Source organism: Myotis lucifugus, unplaced genomic scaffold (genome assembly GCF_000147115.1).
Source record: "Myotis lucifugus unplaced genomic scaffold, Myoluc2.0 scaffold_218, whole genome shotgun sequence".
Classification (NCBI taxonomy): domain Eukaryota; kingdom Metazoa; phylum Chordata; class Mammalia; order Chiroptera; family Vespertilionidae; genus Myotis; species Myotis lucifugus.
The window spans coordinates 756158-773520 of record NW_005871266.1 but is presented as its reverse complement, the minus strand read 5'-3'; the positions used below and the strand labels follow the sequence as shown (position 1 = coordinate 773520).

The 17363-nt window shown below is 63.2% G+C and overlaps 1 protein-coding gene across 2 annotated transcripts; it reads right to left on the bottom strand.

Moving 5' to 3' along the window:
- Nucleotides 1-810: 810 nt before the first annotated feature.
- On the bottom strand, nt 811-17216 carry LOC102417431 (serine/threonine-protein kinase BRSK2). 2 transcript variants are annotated; one of them, XM_023761821.1, is made up of 15 exons: nt 17070-17203; nt 15645-15676; nt 15189-15353; nt 14950-15047; nt 14715-14865; nt 13280-13345; nt 11529-11589; nt 10608-10815; nt 9777-9825; nt 6344-6467; nt 4735-4915; nt 4577-4666; nt 4312-4406; nt 2558-2605; nt 1228-1261 (listed from the first exon to the last, which is right to left on the bottom strand). In XM_023761821.1, exons 1-13 carry the CDS (start codon nt 17145-17147, stop codon nt 4321-4323), a joined length of 1389 nt encoding a protein of 462 aa, XP_023617589.1. In that variant the 5' UTR covers nt 17148-17203; the 3' UTR covers nt 1228-1261; nt 2558-2605; nt 4312-4320. The 2 variants fall into 2 exon arrangements, with proteins under 2 accessions (XP_014319208.1, XP_023617589.1); XM_014463722.2 differs by lacking the exons at nt 1228-1261; nt 13280-13345; nt 15645-15676 and adding an exon at nt 811-832 and having other exon boundaries at nt 17070-17216.
- Between the last annotated feature and the right edge of the window lie 147 nt (nt 17217-17363).

The following is a 17363-nucleotide window of genomic DNA, read 5'->3' as shown; positions in this document are numbered from 1 at the left end:
CTGCCCAGCGGCTCCCCTCCCCCACACCCTTTTCCAAAAACAACCAAGAAAAAAAGTTTATAAAAATATCTTGCAGGAATTCTTTAAAGTTTACAGTAGCTTGCCGGCACTGCACCCACCGGCCTGCCCCCCAGCGCCCCATCGGCTGCGTCCTCAGGGCACCTGGGCCCAGACCCACCCTGCCCGAGACAGACAGACAGACAGACGGCAGGAAGATGCTGCTGCTGCCCCTTCCCTGAACAGAGAAGTAAAGAAACTCAATAAGTTAAAACAGCAAATAAATAATACTGATCTCGGCCAGCCTGCTGCCTCTGGGTCCAGTTCCACCCGAGCCAGGACAGGAACGCAGGTCCGAGAGCACCTGCAGCGACGAGCCGGGGGGACTGGGTGTCAGCTAGCATCAGCGTGGGTGCCGAGGTGTCGATGGACTGGGGAGGGGGTGCTGCAGAAGGAAGGGGCTGAGGAGAGGCTGCAAGCGCCCTCTGCCCGCCTCTCAGATGCTTCGCCCACCACGGCCCCGCCCTGGAGGCAGCCTGGGCGACAGGACCTGCCGAGGGCTCGAGTCACTGCAAGTCTGTCGGCAGGCTGGAGGCAGCTTCCCCTCGGAGCCAGGTCCTCCTCCCCATGGCCGTGCGGAGCAGAAACCGGCAGAGTGCCACGCGGGCAGGTGGACGGAGGCAGTGGCGGTGGGCAGGGCCTCGCCGCCGGGCACGCCGCAGCAGCAGGAGAGGAGAGGCAGGTCCACGGCAGCTGCCTTCAGCGGGCCGGTGTCCGGCGCGGAGCCCAGAGGACGGCCTCGTGGAGGTGACATGTTAACTTTTCGGGATAATTCCTGGTATCAGAGCGGAAACAGTGACGTTGTCAGAGACAGGCAGAGAGAGAAACAGCGAGAGAAAGAGAGAGCAGGCACGGGTGGACCGGCCACAGGCCCTGGCCCCCGGTGCCCCTATCCTTTCCTCCCCCGCTTCACACCAGTCTAGATGGGTAGGTGGGTGTGGCCCTGTGTCCACTCAGGGCGGGCAGGTGGCTCGGTAGCCTTGGTGGCCACTGTCAGGGCCGTGCTGGGGGGGGGAGGGGCTATGTGTCTAAGGCTGCTCGTGGCGGGCGGCGGGTGGCCCCGTCTTGGCCGTGTCCTTGCCCGTTGGGTACTCGGCATCCCCTCCAGGGCCAGGGCCAGCGGCCGCCGAGTCACCGAGTGGACTGTGGGCACTCCGCTTGGCGGGCGTGCTGGGGGCCTGGGCCGCCTGCCCGTTCTTCTCGTCTGAAAAAAGTTGTTTAATTACGTCAAAGAAGTTACTCAATGGGCTGCCTGGGTACACAGAACAGAAGACAAAAGAAAAGAAAAAAGAAAAAAAAGGGGCGAGAAAGAGGAAGGGAGGGAAGGAGAGAGAAAGAGAACAAACAAACAAATGAACGAAAGGGCCTTGGCGAGAGAAAGAAAAACCCAACGAGATGAGGTCTGAGATGGGCGTAGGGGGTGGGGACAGGTGACAGCAAGCAGGGTGGGCAGGCGGCCGGCCGGCGGGGTGCCCTCTGTGCCAGGGGCTCACAGGAGGGGTTGGGGCTTTGGGGACACGAGCTGGGACCTCTAGGCCTCTGAACTGCGGGGCGGGAACCCAAGGCAGGTGGAGAGACCCCTCCTCCCTCACCAGGCCTGGCCTTGCAGGTGCAGCGCCTCCCTTGGCCTCAGCCAGACACGGAACTCAGACACCAGTCTCAGAGTCTCCCCTTGTCAGCTCCGTGGCCTTGCTGGCCGGCCGGCCCACTCTGAACTCAGAGCCACAAAGACAGGGCTTCCACATCCCCAGGGAGCAGGAGCCTGGGACGGGCGTCTGGCTCTTGGCAGGAGGCCACGGGGTCTGCTCTGGGTTGGGAGGCTGGAGCCAGCGTGCCTGCCATACTCCTCCCCTGGCCAGCCCAGGCCACACAATGTGGAGACAGCGGACAGACAGATGGAAGGATGGATGGACAGGCATGGAGAGCTTGGGTGTGGGAGGGTGGGGGGCAGGCAGCCAGAGTGGGAATGTCCTGAGGTCAAGAGGAAGGGGTAGGATGGGATGACCACCCTGACCTGGGGCCTGTGCTCCCTGTCCAGGTGCACTGATGGGGCACCTTTGCTCTAGTTCCTAAACCTGAGCCCTGCCAGGTCCCTCCTCTCCCTGCCAGGTACAGTGGGAGGGGAGTGTTGTATGGCCTGGGTAGCTCACAGGTCCCAGCAGGAGCGGCCCCTGCTCCTGATTGCAGTCTATTGTGATCCCCGGTCAGAGCCTGCACATGCGACCCTCGCTGGTCTCAGGGCATGCTCTGAACACGGGTCCCTCCCGGGCCCACCCTGATCCTGGCCAGGCCTGTGCTGCTATTGGATGAGTGACAGGGTGCTCCTGGCAGAGGCAAGAGGCTGGGCGTGCAGGGGCCTACCCTGAGTCCCGTGTGTGTCTGGGCCCCAAGCTACACATAGACCCCAGGACAGCCCCAGGGGTGGCAGGCGCAGCACCCAGCCGGGAGCGGGTTGCAGGTGGGGTGATAGGCGGGAGGCCCAGGCGATAGGGGTTCTTACCACACTTGGAAAGCCTCCCCGTCATCATCTCCACACAGTTAGTGGTGTCTGGAGCACAGAACGGAGAGAGGGGGATGTGAACACAGCTTCCCACCAGCCCCTCAGGGACAAGTAGAGGCTCAGGGCAGGGAGTGGGGTCTGAGGGGTGGAGCCCAAAGGGGTAGGTATGGAGTGGGCGGGCTCAGAGTGCAGGCATTAGGTGAGGGCCACCTGGGCAGTAGAGGGTCCTGCCAGAGCCTCTCCCGCTGTCTTGCCCTGGGTCCAAGACACGCTGTGGAGCTGAGAAGCCCACGACTTTGGCCATGGTCTGCACTGGCCACCCATGTGTCCTCACCCTGCAGGCCTGCAGTACCCTACCCTGACCCTCCCATCTGCTGCTGGGCCTGGGAGCGTTGGTGCTGGCAAAGCCCTCGCTGCAGGTGGGATGTGCCCTCTGGGCCTCCCCTCTGTAGGCCAGGCTGGGGCCCTGTTGGAGTGGCCACCAGAGGACTTGGCGTGGTGGTTGAAGATCCCTCTTTCCACCCACTTCCCATGATGGCCCTGGGACTGAGCTTGCTGGACAAGAGCATCCAGTGTGGGAGGGAGGCCAGGGGATGGGGTCAGGGAATGGGCTGAGGTACCAGGTTGGGATCCCCAGGAAGAGAACTTGCTGAAGGAGGGTGAGGGAGATGGGTGAGGGCCCAGAGCTCATTGGTCCAGGCCAGCAAGGCCCTGCTCTGGGATGGCTGTAGGCACAGATGCCTGCTGGACATAAGCGTGCCAGGCCCTGGTCTTGGCTCCCCTTCCCAGACAAGCTTTGTTCTTCCCCAGCTTCAGTTTCCCTGTCAGCATTGCACTGCTCCAGATGGAGACCTTAACAGCTCAGGAGGCAGAGGCACCTGGCCTGCCTGCTCCCCACCCTAACAGCCAGGAGAGCGGGCCCACACCTGGGCTAGGGCCAGGGTGCTGAGGGACATGTTAGGGAGAAGAGGAGGGCAGTGAAAAACAGACGATGGAATGAGGATGGCAGGGTGGGGTGGGCGCTGGGCCGGCCTGGCCTTTAGAACTCCACACAGAAGCACCACAGGTCGGGGGAAGGGCCCACTGAGGCCCCAGCTGGCCACAGGGGGTTCAGAGAGGCAGACGAGGGCTGGACACTCTGCGCCCTAGGCCCCAAACGTCAGAACAGGCCTCACGACAACCCCGCACCTCACCGCCATCCAGACACACACTGCACACCTTCACCAATAGATGGCGACTCATGCAGGGCTCACACACCCATACCAGTGCAGCCCACCCCCACCAGGCATGACCCTCGGGCCTGGGAGCCCCTTTCCCTGGATGGCTTCTCTAGGCCCAGTTGGGGAGCCCTTGCTTTGACTGGGGCCTGAGGCCCCTTTTGTCCTGCTCAAGGCCAGACAGTCACAGGCCTCAGGAAGGGCAGATGGCAAGCAACCCCACCACATGTCAGGCTCCAGGGCCACAGCCCTCACAGGGCGCTGCTGCGGGGGAATCCCAAGGGGCCAGGGCTCCAGGCAGGACCTTGGCCACTGCTCTCCCGGGGCCTGCTCTCGCTGGGGGGTCCCGGGGCCAGCCTGCCCTGTGCCCCGAGACTCAGCCTGGGTTCTGGACCTGCACGGCTTGTCAAGGGCCAGGAGCTGGCCACTGGCCATGTGAGTGGGCACAGGGTGCCCTTCTCAGGGCCAGCCTGGCTCTTGCCAGAGGACATGACTGCAGCCCCCTCCTTGCCCCAGCGGTGGGGCGGGACACCTTACCTGCCAGCGTCAGAGGCTACTCTCGTAGCTGGTGGCCACCTTCTGGCCTTTAAGCCCAGCACCCCAGCTTAGTCCTGGCGCTGGCGGGGAGGGTTCTACAGTGGACAAGAGGTGCCTTTCAGTGTGGTGCGCTGGGCCCTACCTCCCTGGGTGTGCAGACTCGGGCTGGCCCGCTGTGCTGGGGAGGCCCTGCTCCCTGGGGGGCGGCGGAGGGGCCACGCCCACTCGATGGCCCACAGGGCGGCCGAGCTGAGCGCCGCCTCACCTGACAAGTGCTGGGTGGAGGGCTGGTCGTGTGTGCTCAGTAGCTGTGTCTGAATGGTCTCCACGACCCTCTTGAAGCGGCGGCTTGGGCCTGGGGGAGACAGCGGGTTAAGCCTGGGCGAGGTGGCCGGAGCCCGTGCCCTGGACCCAGCAGCTCACCTGATAGAAGCGTGAATGTGACAGAGTAGATGCCGTTCTCCTTCTGTGCCGCCCCACCCTCGCTGTAGGTGATGTCCACCTGGAACTTGACAGGCTTCTGGAACACTGCCGGGCCCCCTGTCGCCTTGTACTCGGCCCGAAAGCTGGTCTGGGAGATGACGCTGTGGCTGAGACTGGGAATCTGCAGAGTGGCAGTTCGGTGTGAGCGGGGACCCAGCCCCCACCCTGAGCTCCTGAACTGGGACCCACAGGCCAGCCCCTCCAGCCTCATCTGTGAAATGGGTGCAGCCAGCCTCCACCTGGGGAGGCCATCACCAGCAGGGCCCTCGGGATGTGGCCATGAGAGCCAAGAGCAGGACTGACCGAGACCCCGGGGCAGGGCTTTCTAAGGAGCGATGAGTAAACATGCAGGTGGGAGGGGGACCCCCAGAGCAGCAGTGAGGACAGGGGACCAAGGCTGAAGCCTCTATTGGCACTGAGAACAGCCACCTGAGGCCAAGGCCAGGGCCATCGCTGACAACAGTGCCTGAGGCTCTGCACCTGGTTGACACCCGCTGTGTATTTGGGTTTCGGGCAACAAAGGAAACTGGTCACAACAAACTCAGCAGGCAATCTTGCCTCAGGGTCCCCCCCAAGAGAGGGTTCTGCCCCCAGGAATGCCCAGCACCCGAGGTCAGAAGGGCCAGCCATACTGGGAAGCATTAGAGGGCGATGGCTGAGTCCATGCCCCACGGGGAGGGACTCTTGGTGTTCCAGGAACAGTAGAAGGGGCCTGAAGATCATAGGGTGGGGTCAGGGGGGACAGAGGCCCAGACCTGGGCCCTAAGGAAGAGAGCAGGGTACAGGGGAGTCAAAGGGGACGGTGTGCCTGTGTCCAGCGTGAGGCTGACTCCTGCCTGGTTCTGGGCTCTCCTGGCCCCTGAACCTCTGGGAGGAGCACCTGCTGTCCTCATAGCCCTAAGGGAACCTGGGTGGCAGCCGGTGACAGGGGGCGCTGAGACTGGGCTCAGAGAAACCCCCGGCAATCTCTGCCCACCTGGTGGTGGGGCTGGAGCTGCAGCAGCTAGACCCCCTCTGGTGATCCTGGGATCTCCCCTAAGCTGTGATCCTGGGGCTCCCTGGCATGAATCTGGAAGAAAACCCTCAGGGCTTTCTGCTCCCTGTGCCTGGTGATTTGGCAAAGACAAGGGAACCCATAGAAGGCCCAGTGTAGCCCCCTCAGCACTATAGGCCTCGGTGGGAGGCAGGGGCTGCAGGAGGCCGGCAGCATGTGGGGCATGCAGAGGGCACTCAGGAAACAGGCCCCTGGGGACTGTTACCGAGGCCTTGGCACATCCCCTGGATGCGGCAGAGGTCCCTCTATTGAGGCTGCCTGCGCATCAGCCCTCGGGGCGTATCCCTGTCCCCAGTGCCACCCTCCATCACAGCCCAGCCTGGGACCTGTTCACAGCATGGCTTGCTTTGTCAACGCCTCAACCCGCCAGCCACACGTGCCCCTGCCTGGCCCACACCTGCTCCTCCAGGGTCCCCTTCCCCTCACCCCCGGGGCAGGCGGAGACAGTGTCTGTCTGTCCAGTGAATGGACCCTCTGGGGCGGGACAAGGCTCACCGACAGGAAGGCATGAACGATGTCGGCTTTGATGGAGCTCAGGGGCTTGTCCTTGATGACCAGGAAGATCTGCTCCTCCTTCTCGAGGCTGATGAAGTTCCCGAACCAGGACTTCTTGGCCAGCCTGCGGGGTGGAGCGAAGGGCTGCTCACACCTCGGGGACAGGCCTGCCCTGCCCCTGACCCCACCATCCTGACCTCCCGACTGCCTCCTGAGCTCTGATTCACCCTGCTCTGGACCCTGAGCCCCTGCCCACCCTGATATTACCATCCTAACCTCGACCTGCCTTGTTTCTGTCTCCACCCATGCCTGACTCGATAACCCTACTGCTAATCCCACAGCCCTGGGCCTAACACTCCATCCTCCCCCCTTGTTTGGGCCCAGCAGCACCCACTGGAACCCAACCAGAAGGGTATGGCACCATGACCCTGGGGTGATTTGCTGTGCGGCAGTCCCACAGCCTCCTCGAGGAAAGTGGCCCCCACCCAGGGGGGGCTGTGAGGGGAGCAGGAGCATGCGGGAGCTGGGGTGGGATTGGGGCAGGCCAGGCACCCTTGCTTGGCTATAAATGGCTGAGACATGGCGCAAAGGAGGGGCAACCTCAGCTTCCCCAGGCCACCCTTCTTGTCTCCGCCCTCAGGGACTGGTGGCCCTCGCTGCCTGCCTCCCTGCTGCCCCAGCCCAGGCCACTCCATGGGACTGGGCTGCTGGGCAGGGCGGGGATGCAGCCCAGAGAGCCCCAGGCTGGCAGCACCTTCTCACATGAGCCCTTACTCCATTGCGCTCAGGGCCACCCTCCCTCCTTGGTCGACAGTGCTGACCTGGTCACTGTGGCCTGGTCTGGGGCTGCCCCTGAGGTGGAGCCCTCCCCATGACAGTGTGGGATAGACGCCCACCACCCTGCCTCCTGGATTCACGCCTGTGTGGCCCTTCCTATGGTGTGGGTGGGCCAGTGACCAGCTTCTGACAGGAGAATGTGGAAAAGTGGAAGTCATCTCCGAGATCGGGCCACAAAGTCTGACTCCCCTCTCACCGCTTTGTTGAAATGGACCAACTGGTGAGAGGCCCACGGGGACCTGAATCCGGCCCACAGCAGCTCCTGCTCCTGTGCAGCCATGAAGGCCACAGGCTGTCATCTCTAAAGTCAAGCACCCAGCTGGGTGTGGCTGGTCCTGACCACTGAGAGGACAAGCATGCATCGTTTTACGGTGGAATGTGTTTGATTCGTTTGTCATGCAGCCATTGATGACTGGCAAACCCTGGCCAACTTCTTGCTGCCTCCCTTGCAGCTACAGTGTAGACACATGACCACTCTACCTGTCCAGTGATGAGAAGCAGCAGCCAGGCCCATGGCATTAGTAGGGCACTCCAAGGTACTCTACACTGGCCTGGGCACGGCCAACAGTTTTCCTGGTTGTGTGACAGCTTCCCTTTTCCTGCCCATTTCCAGAGCCACTCTTCAGCTGCTGTGACAATGACCAACCCACCTGCCAACAGTGTCCCTGTCCTCCCGGCGCAGGAATCCCAACAGAAGATGTGAAGAGAGGACATTGAGGACCCCACACCCTCATTCAGCCACCTCAGCTCCCTGGCTGTCTGCCATGTTGAGCGAGTGCGGGCTGCTGGCCTGAGCTGCACAATGCTGCACCCAGGACTACGCCGGGCCTGGAGCCCACAGCTGGGGCTCGTGCCTTCTGCAGACGCGTTACAGTGAAAACTGGCTTTTTGTACTTTGACACCAGGGGTTTGAACAGTCCCGGATCTGAAAGAAGCCTGGCTGAGCTGGGAAGGCTAATAGAGGGTGTGTGGGGACAGGCCTGTGACAGTAGCTCAAGGTGTCAACTTGGCCTGTCTGGTCCAACATTGGGTGTTGCTTCTTGAAAGACATCTTATCGACGTGGTAGTTGTTACCAGCGAGGTCCTGCAGGCCAGCCTGCGACATCACCCAAGTTCTATTTCCCACCTGCTGACCCCAGTCTCAGGCCCGCTGGCATTCATGTGCACACCCACCCGCACCCTCCTGGTTTCGGTTTCCTCGGGGACCCTGACTGACGCAGGGCTCCTAGAAGCTACAGGTGGAATGTCCTGGGACCAGGAGCGTGTCTTGTGCAGGAGGCGCTGGGGAGCTCACTGCACCCCGCTTCCGGGGACACCTGCACCTGCTCATTCCCACCAGGGTCTTGGGCAGGGACAGGCCCCATGGGCCTCAATGGAATAGAGGGGCATAGGCCATCGGCCACAGCACGTGACTGTGTGATTTTGTAAATTCCCTGCAAGTCCAGCAGTTACACTACAGGCAAGTTTGGGAAGGCTTTTCAGGGCAGCAGAGATGGGCAACTGAAGGGATGCAACCAGTGGGACTGCAGAATCCCCCTAACCTAGCAGCTCCGGGCTCGCACCTGCACCCACATGCACAACACCATAACAACTTCTCTCTCTCAGACAGCTGGCCCCACTGCCTTCACTGCCAGCGCAGCCCCCCACGCCCTGCCCTGTGTCTACACCGCATTTCCTGTTCACACCACCACCTGGGGACGAGGGAGCCGAGGCCTCAGGGAGGGCGGGCACTTGCGCAGGTCTCTCCAGGACCTTGGCTGGAGACCCTGAGTGGGGGGCATTTCCGTATGCAGATCTTCTGTGGGGTGGGGGGCGGTGGCCCTGTTTCCCCATCGCTCCCACGGCCCCTGCATCTTCCTCTCATGTGACAATGATCCGAGGGTTACTCTGCACCTGGCCTTGGCCAAGGCCACTCCATACGTGTGTTCCTGCAGGCCATTGCTGGCTATCCCTCCTCCTCGCCTGCACCGTGATTTCACCTTGAGATCCTCCATCCTTACAACCGGACACGTCTGGCCACCTTCTGGGCTCTGCTCTGCCCAGCACCCTTCCCTGGTGGAAACCCCTGTAGCAGGCACCTCAGACCAGTCCTGGAGGCCTCCCCATGCTCAGCACATCCAGGGCAGACGCTGTGTCTGAAGTGTGAGCAAGCCGGGCCCCTGTGGCTCCCTCGTGTGGAGGCCAGGGCTCAGCACGTATGCAGCAGTCCCTCCGAGGAGTGGCTATGCCGTACTGCCTCCAGCCAGCATAGGCCCTTCTCCCAGGCTGTGGCTCAGAGCAGAACTGAACTGTCCCCTAAGGGCTCCCCCACCATCCTAGGCCCTGCTCCCCGCCTGGTGTTCAAAGTGCAGGAGGCTCCGAGATGTGCACGCTGGCGAGGAGGTAGCTGAGGCAGGAGGTGGAGGAGAGGACCAGCGGCAGCAGGGGCCACAGGGAGAAAGGGAGAAGGACCTGTGGGCTGGGATGCTCAGCCGGAAGCCCTTGTGGATTCCGTGGCCTGTTATGTGGAAGGGTACCCTGTGGCCCCCTCGTGCTCTTGGCATCCTAGTACCAGGCAGGAGGTTGACAGATCCCACCTGCTCCGACGGCCACTTACTCTGGGGAGGACTCCGGGGTCAGGTTGGACATCTCCTCTGGCGTCGGGACTGTGCACAGGAAGGACAGAGAGAGAAGGTGTGGTGACCACTATGCCCTCCCCACAGGTCCTGCACCGTGGGGGGTCCTATGGAGCACCCACATACTGTCTACGGGCACCTTCCTGGTCGGAGCCTTGGGAGCCTTGGGCCATTGGGAGCTGTCCTGACCCCTGGTGCTGAAACCAGGCTAGGCCTGCTCTGGCCTTCAGCCAGTCCTGCTGTCCCTCCAGGTGTTGGGTGTGCTGGCTGGGCTCTCCTTGGGTGTGTGCCCGGCATCCCCTTGGGGGTGAGGAGGGGACTGCCCCTTGGCACTGGGCCCCACGCCTCACCCCTTGGCTGTGCAGTGGGGCTGGTGAGCCCAGATAGCCAGCCACTGTCAACTGACCCTCAGCACCCAGCACACAGGGGCAGGCTTCCCTGCATTACCCTGTGGGCTTCGTGACCATCATGTCCACACCCACCCAGTGGCCATCTCTCCTCCCTGGGCCTCAGGCAGCCCGTACTGAGGAGGCCACTGGGCTGAGGAGAAGTAAGGGTCCCAGGAGGGCTCCCAAGGCTGTGCCCACTGGGTGCCAGGTCTGCACTGTGTGGGCCCAGGCACATGTTGAGAGGCTGGTAAACAGTGGAAATCTGTGATGCTGCCTAGGCCTGTGCCAGTCTAGCAGACCTGGGAATGATCCAGTGCTTTTGGTAGGGTGACCCCTGCCTGGCTCCACTCGCCCCGCTGGCCAGGATGAGCAGTGCTCCACTCGCCCCGCTCATCGCCTGTGCCCTGTCGTCACCGAGCTCACCCTGCAGTTTCCGGCGGTGGAAGCGAGGTGACCCCAGGAAGCTGTTCTTGATGGAGTTGAGCCTTGTCCTCCAGGGCACCCCTCCAACGCTGGGGCTGGACGGCGGTGTGGGGTTGGGTGTGCCAGCTGGGCTTTCCTTGGGCGTGTGCACTGGCGTCCCCTTGGGGGTAGGGAGGGGACTGCCCCTTGGAGAGGGGTGAGGGGTCACCTGTATGGTGGGGACAGATTTAGTGTTTGGTTCAGTCCCAGTGAGCAGAAGCCGGGTGGGGGCAGGCAGAGGGGCCAGCCCCAGGGGCGGGGCCAGTTGGGGGCCAAGGCCGCCAGGGACAGGGTGCCGGGCCTGGGTGCTGGCTGGGAGTGGGTTGGACTTGGTGCCCTGCAGAGGCTTGTCGGTCAGCTTGGCCTTGCTTGGCAAGGTTTGGGTCTTGGGGTTGGGCCGCGGGGCGGCCTGTGGAGGGAGGACGTGTCCAGGCCGAGAGGCGCTCTGACAAACTTCGGGCTCCATGGAGGTGGCCAGGGTGCAGGCCACGAAGGGAAGTTCAGGGGGAGGGGGAGGCAGCACAAACTTCCTAACAGGCTACAGGGCAGGCACCGAGGGCAGGGAGTGGAGTGCGGGTCCGCCATGCAGGAGTCAGCCATGCATCCGTGCCCCCCACCCACATGCACACAGAACCCCAGGAAGACCCACGGGTGCAGGCATGTGGGGGCGGAGCATTTGCCACGAAAGAAAACAAGTAACACACAAGAAAACACAGAAAACAAAACAAAAAACGTGCAGTTAGCAAGAGCAGCCAGAGCCGCAGAACAGCAGCACCACGCGTGGCCCCCAGCAGGTGGGAATGGCGGGGCCTCTTCCAGGGCCGCCCGGCCCCTCCCGAGCACCTTCGGTTTGGGAGCCTGAGTGGAGGGGGCGTCACTCACCCGGGGGCTGCTGAGTGGGCTGGTGGAGAGGCCTGAGGAAGCGCCGCTGATGGATCGGGACCTGGGGACACAGGTGCAGAGCGGGGCTCAGCTGAGACGGGCCACAGGCGCACAGCTTCTCTTCCCACAGGAGGCCTGGGTGCCCAGGACTGTCCTGCTGTCCCCACCCCGCCTGTCCTCATCAGGAGAGACCCTGCAGCCTCTTTGGGACCCCCATCGGAGCCCCATGGTGCAGCCTTGGAGCCCTCTGCCAGTGTCTGCAGGGGCTCAGGTGGGCAAAGGGATGAGGAAGGTTGCAGATTCCTGGAAACTGAACCCAGCCTGTGCCAGGCCCCTCTCCACACTCCAGCTGCCAGGAACCACCTGACCCCCAAGGCTGTGCTGGCCCAGCGCCACCAGCTGGGCATTAGCCAGCCCCTTGGCACCCACAGCCCACCTGCCCGGTCCAGAGCTGCCCACAGCAGGCCAGCCCTTGGCCCTCTCCTCACTTGCACGACCAGGGCCTGGGCAAGACGAGGCTGGGGTGGACACTGATCTTTTTCCACCACAGGCTGCACTGGGCCTGCAGGCCTGGCCAGGGCATAGCTGGACCCAGGGTGCCCAGCTGAGACAGGCACACAGCTGTGCCCCCTTGGGGCAGACACGGCCTGCAGGGACTTACCACACCTGCGGTCCTTAGGGAAAGGAATGGGACTGGGGGCTGATGCAGCCCTAGGAAAGGACGGGAATGGTGGACTGCCCTGCCACCTGCCCACCCCGGCCAGCATGGCCTGGAGAGGGGTCTCGCCTGCCACACCTTGGCCTGGCCCCTGGGCCTGGGGGAGGAATGGAGCCCATGCTGGCCAGACCTTGGCTCCTGGCCACTCCACCAGCACCTGTGAGCTGGGGCCCCATGGCCATGACCGTCGTACTCTCCCACCTGACCCAGGCCCACTGTCACTCAGCACTTTCCCTGCTCCAGTCCCCCAGCCCAAAGCTTTCCGATGCTGAGTCCCAGTTGGTGCCCCCCAACAGCCACAGTGAGGCCCAGTGCCTGGGGCCTCCCACCGAGCCAGTGCAAGCTTGTGGCTTGGCACAAGGAAGCAGAGAGCAGCAAGGGGAGAAAGGGGTGGGAGCCGTCCACACGCCCTCCTGCCCAGCAGGCAGCTTCCAGAGACTGAGCCATGGCTGCCTAGACAGGACAACACCTGCACCCCAGAGGCAGGGGCGGCGAGACTGTGGGGGACCACGGGGCAGGCCCAACCATGTCACCCTCAGGCAGTGGGCCCTGCAGGTGCAGGGCAGGGGGCTCACAAAGGCCAGGTGTGACCAGCACACCTCCTGCCATCAACTTGGGAGGCTGCAGTGGGCTCGGGATGGCTGAGCCGCCTCTGGCTGCCACTTCCACTCAGGCCCTAGTGGGCAGCATGGTGGCCCCAGGACCCAGGTGACAGCGCCGGCCAAGGGGAGGTTAACCAGGACCACCACCAGCCACATCAAGGTGGGCCAGATGGGGCCTCGCACCTGCAACCCCTCAGGGGCCCAGGGCAGGGAGAGCACAGTGGGTCTCCCAGCCCCTCTTGGGCTGGCCGTTGGCCTCGCCCAGTAGCCCACTCCTCCTGGGCCTCAGCCTGGCCTGACCCAGCCTTTCCCCCGGCTTCTGGAAGGTTCCCTTGCCAAAGGGGAGCAGGCCAGAGCCTCAGGCCCAGCCCTGCCACCAGGCCCGAGTCGCCTGGGGGGCTGGGGGCGGGGCGGGTGGGCAGGGTGTATACCTGTCTTCTTTGCTGAATTGGGGGTGGGCTTCAGCGATATCCAGGCTTTTACTGAACATTGCTTTACTACAGCGGGAACAAAGCGAGAAAACAGAGTTACTGCCACAGCGCCGCCAGACGGCCTGGAGGCCAGACCACACAGCTCCTAGCTGTGCGCAGGGCACACAGATGCCAGGGGACATGAGCAGGAGAGCTCCAGGGGCACAGCATCAGCCCCAGCAGGAGGCCCACTGTCACTCAGCACCCTATGGCCAGAAGAGGAGGCAGAGGCCAGGAGCTGGGAGGAAGGGGCTTTCAGGTGACCATCAGCCTGGGTCACACCAACCCACCCTAGCACCCAGCAGCCCATGGCAGCCAGGCCTGGGAAGCAGAGTAGAAGCCATGGCAGGGTGGCCTCCCACCCCCAACCCCTACCCCAGGCCCAGGCAGGTGAGGTGGGAGGGTGTGGGGAGGCTGGTGCAGGGAGGGCCAGGTCAGCACTCAGCCAGCCCCGCCGGGTTCCAGCCAGAAGCCAAGGGCCAGGCTTGGGGAGCTGGGCTGAGCAGAGGTATGCCCACAATAAGCAGGGCAGGTGTGGCACTGGGCAGGAGTGTGGCCAGCAGGAAACCTTCCCCTTGCTCCTCCCCTTGCCCCACCCGGTGCCAGAGCCACAGCTGTCTGGAGACCTGGATAGAGGCTGAGCAAGCTGGTTCCCTGGGAGGACCCAGGACCACTAGGGGGCTGTGGGCCATCAGCCCAGTTTAATCATGATGGTGGCCCGGCTGCCCTGTGGTTCCCCTGTTTGATGGTAAATTCCTTGGGAGGCTTGGCCAGCTCCAGCACCCAGCTGACCAGAGATAGCTGGGGCTGCGTGGACCACCCACGGTGCTCCCCAGGGGGTGGGGCAGACAGCTGAAGCCCCCATCTGGGCAAGAACATTCAACCTCAACCTAACAGCGCCAGGTGAGGATTGGCCAAGGGCCTCACAGCTGTGACTGTGGGCCTGGATGTCTGCTTCCTCCAGGGGGATCTGTTGGGACAGCCTAGATCTGCTCATCGTCCCCCAAAATTCCATTTTCATGCCCCTTGCACAGCCATAGGGGACCCAAACACGGGACCAGCGGTTAAGTGGGGACAAGCCTGCTAGACTGCTGGCTCTGAGCATAGCTGGACCACGATCCAGTCTATTCCACCTCAGGACAGCCCAATCCAACTCAGCCCAACCCAGTCAAGCCCAGCTCAGCCCAGCCCACTCCAGTCCAGGGTGGCCTACCAGCCCAGGCCAACAAAGCAAAGCCCTGCCCAGCTCAGCCCGTGCAGCCCAGTGCAGCCGGCCCAGCCCCAGGGCCAGGGGGCAGAGATGAGTTAGGCCCAGCACAGCTCAGGAGGGGTGCCTTCACTGATCAGGCCAGGGCACAAGCAAGTAGGGCACTGGGTCCCCCCCGGAGGCATGTACCTCTGGCTGTGCTGGGCCATCTCGATGGCCCGCCGAGCAGGCACCGGAGAGCCGCCGTCTGTCACACTGAGCACCTCCATGGACTTGCGTTCAGGTCGCCGCTTGCCGTGCCGGTTCAGCATTGGGGAGTCCACGCGCTTCCGGGGAGGGTCTGTGTGCAGATAGGGGTCAGGCCGGGCAGCCTGCTGCATCTGGCAGGGCTGGTGTGGGGCCAGGCTTCCCTGGGACTTTGTACCTATTTCGTTCCTGGGGGGCAGGTCCTCATCCTCGTGGCTGGGGTACCTTTCTTTCCGGTCCAGGAGGAGGAAATAGATCATCTTCTCCTGGTTTTCCCTGTTGGGGGCGGGGGGGGGGGCGCGAGAAGGGTCAGCAAGCATGGTGTCCACTGCCGGATGGTGGTCCTAGGGCCACAGCATTCCCTCCCACAGCCCACCATCCCCCGCTGCTGCCTGCAGGACCCCACATGGGACATACTCCTCAGACAGCAGGTCCTGCAGCAGCTTGTTGCGGTCTCGGAAGCAGCCCAGCGAGTGCATGCTGTCCAGCACATCGGGGTCAATGTCCTCCAGGCTGGGCAGTGAGCGGATCTGCACCTTTCGGGGGATGGGCTGCTCTGGCTCAGGCTCGTTCTTGCCCCCTCTGTGGACAACAGGGCACCACCAGTGGTCACTGACCTCGGCAGGCCTAAGGCTCCTTCCCCCCAGCCCTTCCTGGGGACCCTGAGTCCTGCTGCTCTCTCCCTGTCCCAGCCCCTGCACACCTCCTGCACGCTGCTGTGCCCAGCGCAGGCATGCCGGGAGTCCCTGAGCGCTGGGCTGAGGCTGGGGGCAGGCCTGCGCTGGGCTGGGTCCTCCCCCCGCCTTCCCTAGCAGGCCCTCCGGCTGCAGCGACAGGCAAAGCAGGCGATGAGTGGGAGGAAAAGCTACTTACATATACCATATGTGTTTCTGAATGTGCTCTAGCTACAAGAGAGAGAAACAGGAAGTTAGTATGGAGGGAGCAGGGAGCCCACGTTAGGAGGCCAGAGGGAGCAGGAGCTGGGAGCACCTGGGGGGCGTGGAGAGGACCATCGTGGAGGAAGATAGCCAGCAGGAAGAGGGGAGGGAGTGGAGGAGGGACGATGGAGGGTATGGGGAGGGAGGAGGAGGGGAGAAGGATGAAGGGAGGGCAGGGAGAGGACAGGACGCGGAGGGAAGGTGGGGGGAGGAGAGGGGAGAGGGTGGGGATGGAGGAAAATGGGGAGGGGCTGCGCGTTCCCAGAGGCTCCAGACTAGCCCCCTGACCCTGCCTCCCCAGTGGAAGAGGAAATGCCAGTCTAGGGAAAGGATGGTGGGGCTGCAGGTATGGGTAGGAGGCAGGGGGCCCCTGGTGGCTCAGAGAAGGAGGTCTGAGGGAGGAGAGCAGAAGGCAGCCAGGGGTGGCCCACTTGTGGGGAGGGGCTGGGGTGCAGGTGAGAGCAGGGGGCTCAGAGGCCCGCTCTCCCAGTGCCTCTCCACCAGCCTGGGGACAGCTGGGTTGGGGCGGTTGGGAGATGGCCTCTTGGTCACCAGGCCACCCCTGTCCTGGAAAGACCAGTCCAGGGGAGTCCTGCTGCCCTTGCCCTGGGGATCTAATGTCCTGGTACCAGCTAAGCCCTGGCTGCCTATGGGCTTCTTTCAGAAGTGGGACTTCCCTCAGAACATCCAACCCCCCATGGTCAGTGTCTTGATGAGCTGTGTCCACTGTCAGGGCTGGCCTGGAAGCTGAGGGACGGTGCTAGAGTTGGTGAACGCTGGTCTCCCAGGCACACCTGCAGGACACAGCCAGCAGGAGGCCCCTGTGCACATACCCACATATCCATGCACATTCACACCTGGGCACATGCTCACACATGTGAATACTGCCTGTGCATCTGTGTACATGCACACATGTGCACATACCTGTGAAATACAGTTGTGCAGACACTCTCATGCATGTGCACACACAAACTGTACCCATGCAGGGGCACACACACTTATGAACGGTTCTCATGTGCATGAGTGCACATACCTGTGTACACGTGTATGTGCACACTACTGTGCCTGCACTCATGCACTTGCAGTCACACTTATGAAACGTGCAAACAACTGCATGCACTCTCACACATATGCACATTCATACCTGTGCGCGCACACACCTGTGCACACACATAGCTGTGCATTCACTCACGCCTGTGTATAGCCCGCACACCCAGGGGTCCCTGTACCACACTCGCAGGCACAAGTCTCCCTTCCCAGGGAGGTGGCATGGAGAGGGAACCTCTACCCCTGGGGGCCCTTAAGTCTGGCCTGGAAGTGTAGGCCCGCACCCTCTGACCCTCTCTGCGCCCGCACGCACCGTGAGGCGCCGCGCCGCATCCACTTCGATCATGCCGCGCAGCAGGCTCTGGCAGTCCGGGGGGATGAAGTGCGGCATGTGGAACACTCCCCGCTTCACCTTCTCCAGCAGCTGCCGCAGGTTGTCATCGTCGAAGGGCAGCGCCCCCTGCCGGCCGGAGACGGGGTCACCGTGGGGCGGGGGACTGGGCGGGAGGGGCGGGACAGAGGGGCGGCACAGAGATGGAAGGGTGAGGGAGGAGGGACGAGCAGGGGAGGAGAGGCAGACGGGGGAGGCGGAGCAGGGTGTGGACGG